General features: G+C 58.9%; 1 protein-coding gene across 6 annotated transcripts; it reads left to right on the top strand.

Annotated features, from left to right (window-relative positions):
* Positions 1-815: 815 nt before the first annotated feature.
* On the top strand, positions 816-15,519 carry eml4 (EMAP like 4). 6 transcript variants are annotated; one of them, XM_086122129.1, is made up of 24 exons: positions 816-1,289; positions 3,171-3,326; positions 5,873-5,978; positions 6,243-6,413; positions 6,978-7,112; positions 8,233-8,273; positions 8,391-8,429; positions 8,914-9,037; positions 9,359-9,508; positions 9,596-9,665; positions 10,240-10,350; positions 10,421-10,516; positions 10,590-10,724; positions 10,876-11,008; positions 11,160-11,308; positions 11,382-11,507; positions 12,098-12,229; positions 12,316-12,383; positions 12,467-12,555; positions 13,012-13,109; positions 13,246-13,333; positions 13,441-13,539; positions 13,611-13,741; positions 13,813-15,519. In XM_086122129.1, exons 1-24 carry the CDS (start codon positions 1,259-1,261, stop codon positions 14,248-14,250), a joined length of 2,916 nt encoding a protein of 971 aa, XP_085978255.1. In that variant the 5' UTR covers positions 816-1,258; the 3' UTR covers positions 14,251-15,519. The 6 variants fall into 6 exon arrangements, with proteins under 6 accessions (XP_085978255.1, XP_085978254.1, XP_085978253.1 ...); XM_086122128.1 differs by having other exon boundaries at positions 3,144-3,326; positions 8,233-8,258; XM_086122127.1 differs by having other exon boundaries at positions 3,144-3,326.
* Positions 15,520-15,631: the final 112 nt, after the last annotated feature.

The following is a 15,631-nucleotide window of genomic DNA, read 5'->3' as shown; positions in this document are numbered from 1 at the left end:
GATGTGCAGTATTCCCCCAAATGAAAAGAGAGTGACTATTATTCCAAATAAATGGGATGCTTGTTCCAAGCCAGCGAGGGCAAGCATTTCTACGCCAACGGACTGCTCGAGTCGCTTCCTCGCCCTGGCGAGAAGCGAAGCCGCCGGCTTTGGCGTTTTGCATGACTTTGTCCGGACAGTGGGAATCCCTCGGTGTTCGTGACGTGCAGTTGCGCCGCCAGGTCCGGGAGAAGTGCGACCTGCACGTTTCACGCACCCCGCCCCCTAAAAAAAAAAATAAAAAAAATTAAAAAAAAGTCTTCTCCGTATTTGCCCCAATTTCACATCCCTGCCTGGCATCACGAGAGACATTCATTCCTGAGGGAACACAACTGTGAATTTCCTTGTACAAAACATACGAGCTTGTCAAATGTTCCTCAACAGAGTCGAATGCTTCGAACCGAATCGGAAGCTTGTGATTGATTACCGGTCACTGAACTGTCACTCAAACGTGAACAACGGATTCCTCCGGAGGCCCGCCCACCCGCGAGGCTTGAATTGAATCGATACAACTTTATTGTCAAATGTGCTGTACAGAATTACATATAGCACAGATGAGATTTCTTCCCTCTCGCTTGTGCCAAAAGGCTGGAAGCACAAACTAAAATGGTGTAAATTCAGAGCATCGTCGTGACACATTTCTCTCAACTTCATGACGTCTTTCTTGATCGTTTGTTTGTTGTTTGTACTGTACTTGAAAAAAGCTTTTGCTCGATTTTTTTCCCTTTTTGTTCGATTCTTGTTTGGCACAAATCAGATTCCGTAGCCCAGCTCCGACAGTTTGACTGTAATTTGAATTCAACCGACAGGGGGCGCCGCCGCCGAACGAGCCACGTCCGTTTTGAGGCGGAAGCTCCCCCCGCCCCCCAACCTCCCTCGAAGTGCGCGGGCAGAGACGGAAGGGAGCGCGCGTGTGTAGCCGTCCCTCGGTTCCGTCACTTTGGCTTCGTCGCTTCCTCGACTACTTCCTTCCTTCGTTCCCGTCTCGGCGTCCTCAGCGGCCGCGGCGCGCGCGAGACTCCGGGAGAGACTCGTCGTGCCCCGCGTTGCGGAGAACGCAGAGGACCGCGGCCCGCCCGCCCTGGAAACGCGAGCGGAAAGAGCCGAGCGGAAAGCGGAAGGCATCGGCGTTCGCTTTTCCCGGTCGGAACGCAGGTCCGCCGGGCCAGGCTGGGTCAGGCCGGGCCTCCCTCGGGCCTCCGACGTCGCCTGAGCGGAGATGGACGCGTTCGGCGGCGGCGGCAGTTTGGGTGAGTCCGCGGGTCAAAGGTCGCTCTCGCGTCTCGGAATCGGCGGGCCTGAGCGCGTGCGTCTTTCCACGTGTCACCGAGACTCCGCGCGGGCCTTCCCCCCGCTGCCGCCGTGGAACAAAACGAGCGCGTCTTCCGGTCGCGGGTCGTAAACGCCGTGGGCGATGACGTCACGATTAGCGTCGGCACAAACGAGTTGCTCTTTTGACCTTTTGGTCGGTCGTCCGTCCGTCGAAAGCTGACGTGATGTGTACACTTGACGTCTCGTATCCAATGGATCCGATCTGCTCGCGGCCTCGCGCAGTCCTGACATAAGCCTACAAGTCGATGTTACGACTGCCGTAGCTTGTGTTTTTGCATGTCACTGACAGGATTTGATTTTGCGCGGTGGCTAGCAAAAGGCCCAACTACCGCACAACCGAAGTGGAAAGAAAAGTGCTCGCTTTTGAGAGGGGGAAGAAAAATGAATTCCGCACGAAGCCATCACATCGCGACTCCTCTCGGCAGGTGCCGCCGCTCGAGGTGCCTTCGATAAACACCGACTCAAACGTCTCCGTTGTTGTACTGTCGGCGCATTCCTGACATTTAGTTTTTGGCCCCGAAGGTATTTGCGCTAAGGCTGCCTGCCTGCCGCTCGGAACCGGTTATCGTTTCCTCCGCTCGGAGTGTGCGGTCCTGGCGCTAGATGGTGTCGGTACACTTTTTAAGACATTTGAATTCCGTCCGGTCCAATTCGGGCAAGATGAGAAGAGCTTTTCCATCGGTTTGACATCTTCTTTCCGTTCCGGCCCGACCTCACGTTGATCCTGAAATTTGACTTCTGCCGACGACAAAATATTCAAGCGCGTAAGACGAGAAGCCTAGCGGAGAGCGTGTCATCTCAATCCGGCGCTCCTTCTCATGCGATTCGTGACGTATATTCCGCCCGGTCCCTCCTCGAATCTCGTTTCATCCGTCAGGTCTCTCCACGCGCTGCGAATCTTCAGCCGTCTTTCTCCGCTGTAGGTGCGTCGCCCTTCGGCCATTTTTTTCCCTTCCCGACAGCGGGAGCGACTCCATCAAGTCAAGTCGCGCTTCCTCGTCAAATATGCTCTGCGCATACGACACACAGCGCAAATGAAATGACTTCCGTCCGTGCGGCGGGAGGTGGCCAGAATACGGAGAGGACTTCACAAATACGTGCGCGACTGGAAAACGTGGACTGAAATCCCACAGATGGAAGTTGTAAATGATGATGTCATATCTCAATATTTCTACTTGAGACTTCTTAATGGTTTTAGTTTTTTTTTCAGCAGAGGCAGGGGAGTTCCACCCGTTTCGACGCTTTGCCGCTCTTTTGGTCAAATGCGCCGCGGATCGCGGGTGGAAGCGCACCCGTTGCCGGCATTTCCAGTAGGCGTTGCAGAAAGTGCGCAAACGAACGGAGCCGTTCACTTCCCGGTTCAGCCCGTAACTCGGAGTCGGCCGCTCGGTCGCCGAATAACCAGAAGCCAAATGAAAGTCGACAAATGACACGCGTGAGCTTTGGGGCTCCATGTCCAAAAAATGCCCTTGACGTCGGCGCGGAGGCTTTCTTTTGACGGCGATCGGAGTTGACTCGGCGCCCGTCGCTTACCCCGAAGCGGCGCGACGCCGAGCCGCTCGCAAAACTCCTTCGAGCCGACCGCATTCGCTCAACGGAATAAAAAACGGAGCGGTGTCGAAACCCCGGCGCCCGCGCTCGCGAGCTCGTCGTCTCGCGCGTCGGCTTCTTCTGTCGTTTCTCGTCGGGCGGGTTTGCGACGGCGCGGGCGGCGCGACGCGCTTCGGCCGGCTTTTTCTCGCTCTCCCGACTCATTTGGCATTTCGGCAAAGGGTGTGGCGTCTTTGTGCCGTTGGCAGACGACAGCGCGTCGGACGTCAACGAGCGCCTTTGCGCGCTGGAGCTTCGTGTGCAGCAGCAAGAAGACGAAGTGACGGTGATGAAAGCGGCGCTGGCCGACGTTCTTCGCCGTTTGGCGTCTTCGGAGGACGGCAAGAAACCGCGGGGAGGAAAAGGTACTTTGGCCGCGGCGTGTGCCCCGAATGGCGCGCCTTGACTCTGTCACTGGAGCGAAGAGTTGAAGTTGTCCGCGATGACGCTTCGCTCGCACCTCTGCTGAGCAAAGCGGAGGGAGACGCGCGAGGTCCGCGGCGGCGGCGTTCGAGCTGAGCTGGTTGCATTTTGTTAGCTCGCCACGAGATGGCGCCAAATCAGAATCAGAATCAGAATCAGAATCATCTTTATTGGCCAAGTATGTAGAACACACAAGGAATTTGTCTCCGGTATAACACGCTGCATTAGTATCATCGTAAACAACAAATCATTGAACCATTTTAGAGTAACCAGTAGCAGTATTTGTAGTACAAGAAGAGTGACTACGTCAGTGACTGTTTAAGGAGTTAATGGCTAGAGGGAAGAAGCTGTTTAAGTGTCTACTGGATTTGGTGCGCATGGATCTGTAGCGTCTGCCTGAGGGGAGTAGCTGGAAAAGGTGGTGGGCAGGGTGCGGGGGATCCAGGAGGATTTTCCGTGCCCTTGTCTTGATTCTTGCAGTGTGCAAGTCCTCAAGAGTGGGTAGGGCGGTGCCAACGATTTTTTCCGCCGTCCTAACTGTCCGTTGAAGTCGGATTTTGTCCTTTTTTGTGGCGGCCCCAAACCAAACCGTGATGGAAGAACACAGGATTGATTCGATGACTGCCGTGTAGAACTGTCGTAGCACCTCCTGTGGCAGGCCATGCTTCCTCAGCAGCCTCAGGAAGTACATCCTCTGCCGCGCCCTTTTCAGGATGGAGATGGTGTTGACTTCCCACTTCATGTCCTGGGAGACTGTGATTCCCAGGAACTTGAAGGTCTCGACGGTTGACACGGGGCAGTTGGATAGTGTGAGGGGCAACTGTGGAGAAGAATGTTTCCTGAAGTCCACGATCATCTCTACAGTCTTGAGCGTGTTCAGCCCGAGGTTGTGTCGGCTGCACCAGAGCTCCAGCTGCTCCACTTGTTGGCGGTACGCAGACTCGTCGCCGTCTTTGATGAGACCGATGACCGTGGTGTCGTCAGCGAACTTTATGAGTTTGACAGCTGGATCTGTTGAGGTGCAATCGTTTGTGTAGAGAGAGAAGAGCAGTGGAGAGAGGACACATCCCTGTGGGGCTCCAGTGCTGGTGGTGCGTATTGATGATGTTGTTGCTCCCAGTCTCACCTGTTGTGTCCGTCCCGTCAGGAAGCTGAGGATCCACTGGCAGATCGTAGGGGACACACCGAGGTGGAGAAGTTTGGGGGTGAGGAGTTCCGGGATGATGGTGTTGAACGCAGAGCTGAAATCCACAAACAGAATCCTTGCATAGGTCCCTGTGCTGTCGAGGTGCTCGAGGATGTAGTGCAGACCTATGTTGACCGCGTCTTCCACAGACCTGTTTGCCCGGTAGGCAAACTGGAGAGGGTCCAGCAGGGGTCCGGTGACGTTCTTTAGGTGGTTCAGCACAAGGCGTTCAAAGGACTTCATGACCACAGACGTCAGGGCGACAGGCCTATAGTCGTTCAGTTCCGATGTTGCCGATTTCTTGGGAACTGGGATGATGGTAGACTGTTTGAAGCAGGATGGGACCTCACACAGCTCCAGAGATCTGTTGAAGATTTGTGTGAAGACCGGAGCCAGCTGGTCAGCGCAGACTTTCAGGCAGGAGGGGGACACTTTGTCGGGCCCCGCAGCTTTCTTGATCTTCTGCTGCTTGAAGAGCCGTCTCACGTCCTGTTCGTGGATCTGTAGTGGAGAAAAAGAGGGTGGGGGGGTAGATAGAGTAGTTTCTGGTAGAGGTGGGTGTGTGTGGGAAATGGGGGTGTCCTTTTCAAATCGGCAGAAAAACATGTTTAGTTCATTAGCAAGACCCTTATTGTTCACTGTTTGGGGGGATGGCATTCTATAGTTAGTGATTGCTTTCAGGCCATTCCATACAGATGCAGAGTCGTTAGCAGAGAACTGGTTTTTCAGCCTCTCTGCATAGCTTCTCTTAGCGATGTTAATTTCCTTTGTCAATTGGTTTCGGGCGTGTTTGTACAGTGCCCGATCTCCACTTCTAAATGCGGCCTCTTTCTCTTTCCTGAGTTGCCTGAGTTTGGGAGTAAACCATGGCTTGTTATTGTTGAAGGAGCGGAAGGACTTCGTTGGTACACACATGTCCTCACAGAAACTGATGTATGATGTTACAGTGTCTGTGTATTCATCCAGTGTGCCCGTTGAAGTTTCAAAGACGCCCCAATCAGTGCAGTCTAAGCATTCTTGTAGAGCTAGCTTTGCTTCATCTGTCCAATTCCACACGAGGTACCTCGACTCGCTCCGGGAAGGCGCTCCGGCGTCCGCGCGGAGTCCGACGGACAGGCGGAGCGCCTTCGCCGTGTGGAGCGGTCGGAGCGCGAAAACATTTTTGTACTCGCGCACATTGAGGGGGAGGGTGGGCGGAAACCCGACGGCATTTGCCGGCATGAAGGTGGCACTTTTGACCGCCGCTCGAAGGCGGTTCCGCGCGTCTTCTTCTGCTCCCGACTCGTGACGCTTGTCCTTCAGGTGGAGCCTCTTCCAACTCGTGCATCGGCAACGGAGCGACATCTGCTCGAAAGAGAGACTCCGCCGCCATCACCGGGAAGGAAACCGTCTCCTCGGCCGCCAAGAGGTAAGCCGCCAATGACCGCCGCTTGTCGGGGAGCGGCGCGCCAGACGAGCGGCCGTCGACTCTCGCCTCCGTCGTTCAGCCGTGACTCGGTTTCACGGCCGGGATCTCTTTTGCGCACGTCCCGAACCGCTGTTCGCTTGCGCCAACTCGGTTCGGGGGGGTCGAATTGTGAGAAGGCGCGAGGGGAAAGCGCGAGCGGGCGCGAGTCCGGTCCATGCGCGACGGCCACAATGAAGCCGCAGCCGTGCGCGTGCGTCTTCGCAGCGGAGCGGCGGCGGATCCCAGAAAGGAGGCGCCGGGCGTCCGGCGATGTCCCTCGGAGGAGATCCATCGACGGGAGGAAGCCGCCCCCTCCCCCGCGCACCCCCACAATCCCCCGGGTCCGCAGAGAGCCCAGCCTGGCGACGCCAGTAAAAGCCAGGCGGCCCCCAACAGGTGTGCCCCCTTTTCGTCTGAGCTCGGCTGCCGCTCGGCCGGCGCCTCCCCTAACCTTCCTGACTCCTCCCCCTCTCACGGCACCCCGCCCTCCTTCCCCCTGCGGCTCCTCCCCTTCCGCGCCGCCCGGGCTCCTTGCCGTCGGAGCGTAACCTGGGCTCGCTTGGGGCTCACTGGCCGCATGTCCCCCCCCCCCTCTGCCGCGCTGTCTCTCCCGCTGGCGTGCGCGCGGGCACTCGTCGGCCGTTCGCTCGAGGACCCGAGTTCTCGCCGTTTGCTTGCGAGTAAATCTCGCACTACGAGCGCCCCGTTTGATTGTTTTCTTATTATTTTTGGGCTCAGGCCAGTCAGAGGCTGGCCAGGTTGCGCTTCAGCCAGCTCCGCCTTAACCCGGCTTGCTCTCTAACCCTGACCCCGGTCTTTGGAGGCGATCCTTCCCGACGCTTGTCGCCGACGCTCGCCGCGACGCTCGCCGCCGGCGCTCCGGCAGGCCCCGTCTGCACCTCGGGATCGAGCGCTCCTCTCGTCCCTCACCGAAGGTGTGCGTGCGTGCGTGTGTGTCAGGGCTCCGAGGCGCTCCGCCGGCGTGGAGCCTTCCCGCAGCGGCACCTGGGACACGTCCGACGACAACCGCAGCAAGTTGGTCAAAGCGGCGTCGACCTCCAAACTGCTCGCCAAGGTGGTGAAAAATGCCGACAGGTACGTGCCCGCAAGGCCGGCCGACGCGTTGCGCTTTGCGTTTGCCCGTCCCCGACGGTCGGATGGGCGGAAAAAGAAGCGCTCGCTCTTGGAAAACGGCCACGGTGGGTTCGGCGCGGACTTTGTCGTCGTTCCCATCGTTCGGGGCGCGACCGCGGGCTCGGCGTTTTGGGCGTCGGCTGCGACCGCGCGCCGCTCAAGTGTCCTCGGGAACGACGCGGCGGCCCTTTGAATTGCCTCCGGGCCGCCTTGGAAATGGAGAAACGGATCCTATTGAAGAGCGTGGGAAAAGACGGCCCGCTCGGGGAAGCCCCTTTGCCCTGATCTCACCTCGAGGTCGTCTGGTCCGAGGATGCCTTCCAATGAGCCGAAGGCTTTGCTTTGCTCTACCGGCAGCCCGCGAGCCGCTTTCCGGACGTCTTCCGAGTCGACGCGTCGGAAGGACCGCGGCCTTTGAAACGGCTCGGAGGGCGTCAGAAAAGCGGCGCAATCGCCGCTCTTCTGAGTTGTTTGTTCTGTGTTTGAGGTGCTCCTTCCATTTTTTAGTTTTTCAAAGATCTGAAATTCCCACAAAGACGGCGGCCACTTTGGCATCTGTTCTTTCTCCTCTGCAAAGAGCGACTCCCGAGTTGTGCCGTCCCCTTGTCTTCCGCCGCCCCCGGAGGCCAAAGCGTGCACAGCGCAAGGAGCCCCCCCCCCCCCCCCCAATGAGCTGTTGAATTCAAGCGCAGGGCGGCAAAAATGGTTTCGCACTTTTCACATTCCCGGCCGGCCGGCTCTGCGCTTTTAGGACGCGCGCTGGTCGAGATGAACGCACGCACGTAGACGGGAGGGAGCATTTTCAAGCAACCTTCTATCGGGGTCATTCGTGCGCGTGTTTGCGTGTGGCTGTTGGTGCGAGCGTAGGCTTGCTTGTGGGGATATAGAGCTGTGGATGTTGGGGGGCAGAGGGGGGGGGGTCCTCTTTTGATCTTTTTGTTTGACTCAACAGCACCTTCAGGGCCATTTTCAGGTGCGAGAAGTGCTCCGGAAATAAAGTTTGACCGATTGATTGAAAACGCCGGCCGCTTGTCACGTCGCTCCCGCACACTTTGATGCTCTTTGTTTGTTTGGCTTGCAGGCACAAAGAGCCGCTGGCGAGTCAAGGTAATTCAAATGCAAGTACGTACGTCATCATCCTCGCGGTTGTCACGTAACGTTTTGTTGGCCGCGCATGCTTGCGGCGGCGCGTCGCCGTCGGTTGTTTGTTTGTTCGGTGACGATGTCGTTGTCTCATAGCGGCCAAAATGTCGACTCGGGAGAAAAACAGCCAGGCGGGTAAGTGCCGAGCGGCGGCGTGGCCGGCTAGCGGGCTAACCGGCTGAGCCTCTGGCATGCTAACGTTTTGCGAGGTGGGCCGATCTGCGTCTTCGTCTCTCTGGCGCTCTCTCGCCGTCCCTCTCTGCATCCGCGCTCGGCGTCTCTCCGCCGCCGCCCGCTCCGTGCGATGTTGCGCCGGGGCGGGCGGGCCGGCTTGAGCGATCGCTCGCATTCCCTCCCTGTCGTCGGTTGGCACGCGCGAGCGGGTGTTTCTGTGGCTGCCTCGTCCTCACTTGGGTTTGCTTGGCCTCGCTTGTCTGTCGCATTTGCGTGCAACCCGCCGATTGAAATTCATCCCATCGTCGGTTCAGTTTTGGCAGTGATGTTCAGTGTTGCAAGTATTGGGGGGCCCCCCCATTGAGATTTGCGCCTCAATCTTTGCTTGACGCTCAAGCTGTCTGTGTGTGTGTGTGTGTGTGTGTGTGTGTTGGGACTGGCGCAGAGGGAAACCACATCAAGATGTTCATGCGGGGGCGCCCCATCACCATGTTTGTGCCCTCAAACGTGGAAAACTACGAGGACGTCCGCACAGAACTTCCTTCTGAGAAGCTGAAGCTGGAATGGGCGTATCCTTTGCGCGCTCGGCGACACGTGCCCGTTTCCCGAGCGCCCTCGCGATCACGCGCGTCACGTAGCTGCCGAGAATGTCCGTGGGGCGGTCGGGAAGGAAAGCGGGCCCGTCGACTTCTCAAGATGATGCGGAGAAACATTTGAATCCTTGCACTTCCATTTTCAGCTTTAAAACAAACCCCCCCCCAAAAAAAAAGTAGTCCTGGCTATTTTGACGCGACGCGACGGCAAGCCGGGAGCGTCGGCCGGGCGAGGTGACGACACGGATAGCGCGCGGGGCGCAACCGGCCGGCAGCTCTTCCTTGACCGGCCTTCAGCTACGGCTACCGCGGGCGAGACTGCCGCGCCAACGTGTGCCTGCTTCCCACCGGGGAGATGGCGTACTTCATCGCCTCCGTGGTGGTCCTGTTCAACTCCGCCGAACGGACCCAGAGGCACTACCTGGGGCACACGGACTGCGTCAAGTGGTGAGGTGCCCGGCGCCCGTCCGGCGCTCGGCCCGCTTTCATCTCAGCCGTCTCCCTCTCTTTGGCTCCCCGCGTCTCTCCCGCAAGTCTGGCCGTTCATCCCGACAGGATCCGCATCGCCACGGGGCAAATCGCCGGCGTGGACAAAGACGGGCGGGTGAGCCGACTCCGCGCTTCGCCAACGAAAAGGGCGCCGGCCGGCCGTGTCTTCTCGCGAGAGAGTCGCGCGCTCCGCAATGTCAAAATTGCGAAAAGGAAGGCGGGCCAAATGCATCGTTGTCCGACGCCGAAGATTTCCTTTCCGTCGAAAGAAGCGCCGTGGCCTAAGTCGAGTCGCGTTTTCCGAAAACAAGGAAAAGCGCGTCGTTCAAGACGGCGGCGCGGCGGCTTCTCTTGACCTTGACCTTGACTTGAGTTGGTGACAGTGAGCAATTATGCTCTTCGAGACGGCGCCCCAGCCACGTTTTTTGGCGCGTGCGTGTTTGCCTTCTTTTTGTCACCTCTTGGGCAAGGTTGCAAAAGATCGGAAAGGTTTTTTCTTGTCACAAAGACATTGGGAAGACGTGACCTTGAAGGAAAAGGTCGGTCCCGCGCGTGGCTCGGGCCGCCGTTCGGAGCCCCGAAATGTTTTTTAGGCCAGGACGCGTTCTCTCGCAGAAGACGATCCCGGCCGCGGCTTTGCGTCGCCGTCGTTCTCTTCCCTTCGCCGAACGTTTGCTTTCGCCGGCCAGGCCGTGGCGCCGCACGTGCGCGTCTGGGACAGCGTCAGCCTGGCCACGCTGCAGATCGTCGGCTTGGGGACCTTCGAGCGCGGCGTGGGCTCCTTGGCCTTCTCCAAAGCCGTGAGTGCCCCCTCCCGACCGCGGGACGTGGCGCGAAGCGCGGGTTCTCACCCCTCTCTCGTCGCCTCAGGACTCGGGCCAGCATCTGAGCGTGGTGGACGACTGCAACGACCACATGTTGACCGTCTGGGACTGGCAGAAGAAGTCCAAGATGGCCGAGATCAAGGTGCGCCCCCCCCCCCCCCCGAGGCTCTTTTGCGTCCTTCCTCACCTTTGTCTCCCGCGGCGGCGCTTTGCAGACCACCACCGACGTGGTCCTGGTGGTGGACTTCCACCCCGCCGACCCCAACACCATCATCACCTGCGGGAAGTCTCACATCTTCTTCTGGGCCTGGAGCGGCACCTCGCTGGCTCGGAAGCAGGGCATCTTCGGGGTAGCTTCCTCCTCCGCGCGCGCGCCGCCGAAAATTCAATGAGCGGAAGAAACGCGGTCCTCTGCGACGGTTGCCGTTTTTGGCCTTTGTTCGAATCACGGAAGGTTTGACTCCAGTCTTGCGCTTGCGCGCGGCCGATGTCCTTGGACAGAAATACGACAAGCCCAAGTTCATCCAGTGTCTGGCCTTCCTAAACAACGGAGACATCCTGACCGGAGACTCGGGAGGTGTCCTGCTGGTGTGGACCAGGAGTGCCGCCGAGACTTCTGGGAAAGGACCAAGAGGTGAGGGCGAGCCCCCCCCCCCGGCCGAGTGCCGAAGCTCCGACCCGATGCCTTTTTGCTCACTTTTACAACATGCCAAGAAAGGTTGTGCCGCTTTGTTTTGCTTTTCATTTCTGCCGAGGCATTTTCATTTTCTTCTTTTGCGGCGCAGCGTTTCAGATCAGCCGTCAGGTGAAAGGTCACGAGGGCAGCGTGTTCTGCCTGTGCCGGATGAGAAGCGGCACCCTGCTGAGCGGAGGAGGAAAAGACCGCAAGATCATCCTGTGGGACCACCACGTCCGAGCCGAGCGAGACCTCGAGGTGGAGCGCGCGCGCACGCACGCGCACGCTTAATTGTCACTCGTGACCTTTCACGGCATGTTGGCGTCTGAAGGTTCCGGAGCAATACGGAAGCATCCGGGCCGTGGCCGAAGGGGAGGGGGACGAGTTTCTGGTGGGAACGTCGCGCAACTTTATCCTCCGAGGGACCTTCCACGACGGCTTCACGGTGGAAGTGCAGGTAAGGGCCGCCGTCGCCGGTTCGAGCGCCCCCCCCCCTTGGCTTTTCGCCTGGATTGACGGCGACGTGTCGGAAGTCGGGCAAGTATCGGTGTGGCCGCTCGCGGACAAAGACCAGGCTAGAGAGGGGAGAAATGACCGCCGACGTTCTCCCGGAGCGCTCGCGGCAGGCGCCGTTCTTCGTGTCCGTAAACGGAGCGATGACTTCCGCCTGTCGTCGGTCTGGTCTTTGGTTGTTTGGAAGACAGCCGGAGGTGGCGCAAAAGCCCAAACCGCATGCGCATCAAGTCCCCCCATCCGCAAATGGCTCCTTTTCCTTCGTTCTTGTTTTTGGTCAAGGCAACCCGTGTTCTGCTGCTGGTTAACTCAAGAGCAGAAACGGCGGAGGGGCTTTTTTTGTTTTTCCTCCCCCGGTGAAAGAAGCAAGCGCGCTCTCGCTTTTGTTAGTTTTGTTCCTGAAAGCGTAGCGTGCTCGGACACGGTACGGCGGAAATGCTCAAAACCAGCGGCGAGGCACCCGGGCCTTCTTTCCGGTTACGCGCGTGGGTGCGCGTGGCGCGGCGGCGCGGTGACGGCTGCGGGTGTCTTCAGGGTCACACGGACGAGCTGTGGGGCTTGGCGGCGCACCCGTCCAAAGATTTGTTCCTGACGTGCGCCCAGGACCGTCTGGTGTGCCTGTGGAATTCCACCGATCACAAGCTGCGCTGGAGTCGCAGCGTGGAGGTCGGCGACCGCGTCGCGCTCGCCCGAGGACGCCGCGTCCGGCCGAGCGTCTCTGTTGTCGATTGACGGTTGCGCCCCTCCCGCAGGAACACGGCCACTGCGCCGACTTCCATCCCGCCGGACGAGTGGTGGCCATAGGAACGCATTCGGGAAAGTTAGTGTCGCGGCGAGGGCGGGCGGGGGCCGGCCGGCCCCGCGGGCGGGGCTGACGTCTGCGTCTGTGCGCCCGCGTCTCAGGTGGTTCGTGCTGGACGCCGAGACCGCAGACCTGGTCGCCATCCACACGGACGGCAACGAGCAGCTGTCCGTCATGCGCTTCTCTGTAGGTGGGTGGAGTCCATTTGCTGAAATGGCCCGGCGACAACATCTGGGGGGCGGAGTCAGTGACTCGTGTCCCGCCCCGCGGGCGGGTGGGGGCGACGGATGACGACCCCGGTCGTCGATGGAATCGCGAATGGCATCGTGGGTTCTCTTGGCCGCGGCTGATCTGAAAGGGCCCGAGCCATACAAACGCACTGCGTTCTATTGGGTCACCACGTTATTGAATCGAGACGGATTTTAGTGGACGACCGAATGCGATGATTGGCCGAGGCACGAATATTTGGAACTTGCATTTCAAAAGAAAACCGCAAATGCCAGAATGGGGCGCAGGACCACCGCCGCGCCGCGAGGCGTGCCGGCCCACGTGGGAAGCGCCGTGCCTTGCGCTTGAAGCGCAGAATATGACGGCCGCGGCGTGTCCACCTGTGTGCGTGCGTGTGTGTGTGTGTGCGCGCGCGCAGACGGAGCTCTGCTGGCGGTGGGATCCCACGACAACTTCATTTACGTGTACAGCGTGGCCGACCAAGGACGAAAGTACAGTCGATACGGAAAGTGCTCGGTAAGTCGCGCTTTTCGGGGGAACGCGAGCGAGTAAGGCGGCGGCCGCGCGCCGGGCAGCGTTGGCCACCCGTGGCTCCGAAAGTGTCCCCCGTGGCCGTTTGAAGGTACTGATGAGTCGTCCTCCGTCTTTCCAGGGTCACTCCAGTTACATCACGCACTTGGATTGGTCGCCCGACAACAACTTCATCATGTCCAACTCCGGCGACTACGAGATCCTCTACTGTCAGTGTGCACGTGTTGCCGCGCGCGCGTCACACTTGACCTCTTCCGGGTGCGCGCGCGTGTTTCGGCTCGGCCTTCCTCTCCCTCTCCCTCTCCTCCTCATTCAGGGGACGTTCCAAACGGCTGCAAATACATCCGAAATCGCTCGGAGTGCAAAGACATCGACTGGGCCACGTACACGTGCGTGCTGGGATACCACGTCTTTGGTTCGTGCGCTCCGGTCGTACGTGCGTCCGAGCGAGCGGCGGGCTTTCCGCTGAAGCTTTTTGTGCGTCAGGCGTGTGGCCGGAGGGCTCGGACGGGACGGACATCAACGCCGTGATCCGCTCGCACAACAGGAAGGTGCTGGCGCTGGCCGACGACTTCTGCAAAGTTCACCTCTTCTCTTACCCGTGCGCCACCGCCAAGGTGAGCCCCGCGACCGCGACCGGCGCGCCGCCGTCCCGCTGACGCCATTCTCCCCGTGCGTCGGACCGCAGGCTCCCAGCCACAAGTACGGCGCTCACAGCAGTCACGTGACCAACGTCTGCTTCCTGTTCGACGACCGTCACCTGATCTCCACGGGCGGGAAGGACACCAGCATCCTACAATGGCGCTTGGTCGACAAGGGCAATCCGCCGCCGGGCGACGGGGCGCCGGACTCTTCGCCCCCGCCTCCCTCCGCGGAGTTATCCCCGCCTCCTCCCGAGTCCGCTTCGCAAAGTCCCCAAGACGCTTTGGAGCCCGGCGACGCGGCCTCACGCGGCGACGACGACCGAGTCGCGCCCGATGCGGCCGATGACGACGGGCGGCTCGCGCCCGACGCCGAGGCGGCCGCACCCGATGACGACGCGGCGGCGCGCGGCGACCGCAACCTAGTTGATGCCGACGCGCCCGATGACGATGCGGCCGCGCCGCCGCTCACGCCTCCTTCGTAAGCCACCCGCGAGGCAAAGGTCGGCGACCGTCGGGCGTCCCTTCGTCATTTCAACCGTTTTGGAACTATCCTCGGGCTCGGCTCGCCGATCAAATGCGGCCGACTCCGGCGGCGCCCCGTGCCGGTCGAGCGGGACTGCGTCAATCACGTTTTGAAGGTTTGCGGTTCCAAAGTCTCTCGTGCCCTTCCGTGTGGATTTTCATGTAGTCGGCATTAGGTGAGCGTGTTGTCATTGCGCTTCCACATTCCAAAAACCTTTGCGGCCGTTGGGCCCGCTCGACACATAAACATTCTTTCAACCTTCCGAGATTGTTGATCTGTGACGCGGCACGCGCGCCAAGACAGAAAGTTAACCCGGTTTGGTGCCACTCAATGCGGTCACCGCGGAACACCGAAGATTCTGTTTCGGCACCAACCTCGTCCTTTGAGGCTAAAATGACGCGCGGCTGTGCGACCTCTCAAAAACCGAGAAGACAACCTCCCAGATAGGCGCCCTTGCGACACGGGGGGTTCCCAAGGAAATGCGGGCGATCGTGTTGTCGGATGGAAAAGTTGGAAAGAAAAGACTTCATCTGGAAAATACTTGCAGCCATCTCGGGGGCCCACTTTTATTGCCCCCCCCCCCCCCCCCCAAAAAAAACCCCAACCTTGAACAGGACATACTTTGCTTTTGTTTCTGGGCGCTTCCCTGATTGGCTGCATTCCGTTAGCGTCACACTTGACCGAGTCAAATGACTTGAGTGGCTTTGGCGCACAAATGTATTTTCCGTGATTCAAGGTTGTCGGGACAAATCCACTCTGAACACACGCGCACCTCGGACAGATGTCGCGTGGGTTTGACGGCGGCATCCGAAAGGCGGCTGCTTCCGTCACGCTACGACAGGAATCGAAACGGAGGAACACTGCCAGTCACTGGACTCGGGTGGCCGGCGCTTGTGCTAAAACGTCGTCTTCTTGCTATCATGTTGAACGCCTGTGAGCCAATCCATCTGCCAATTTCCTGCCCTTGTTATTGGAACTTCACAGACCGCAAAGGTGATTTTGCCCTAGCTTGTTCATCTGCCTAGAGGGCACCTACCCTTTTTTAAAATGTTTTTTTTGGGGTTCTACAATTGCACCTTTTTGTTATTGGGCCACCACGAGCCATGTTTTGGTGGAAGTGACAAAATGTCACTTGCCCCGTTTCCCCATGTAATATGATCAGTTTTTGTTGAGTCGTTCCTTTTTTTGGATGGTAATTTTTTTCTCTCAGTATAAAATCTAACCGACATTTTCCGGTCTTGATATATTGTTGAAGCCTTTCCATACGGAAGGATTGAAGCTGACGTGCCCAATTTTGGTGCTGACGTCATGCTTACCAGTGTTCAAATAGCCCGTTCAAC

This window comes from Hippocampus guttulatus, chromosome 10 (genome assembly GCF_054856545.1).
Source record: "Hippocampus guttulatus isolate MCC_2025c chromosome 10, RoL_Hgut_1.0, whole genome shotgun sequence".
Taxonomy (NCBI): Eukaryota; Metazoa; Chordata; class Actinopteri; order Syngnathiformes; family Syngnathidae; genus Hippocampus; species Hippocampus guttulatus.
Note: the sequence above shows the minus strand (reverse complement) of the source record. Positions and strands in the feature narration are given on the sequence as shown.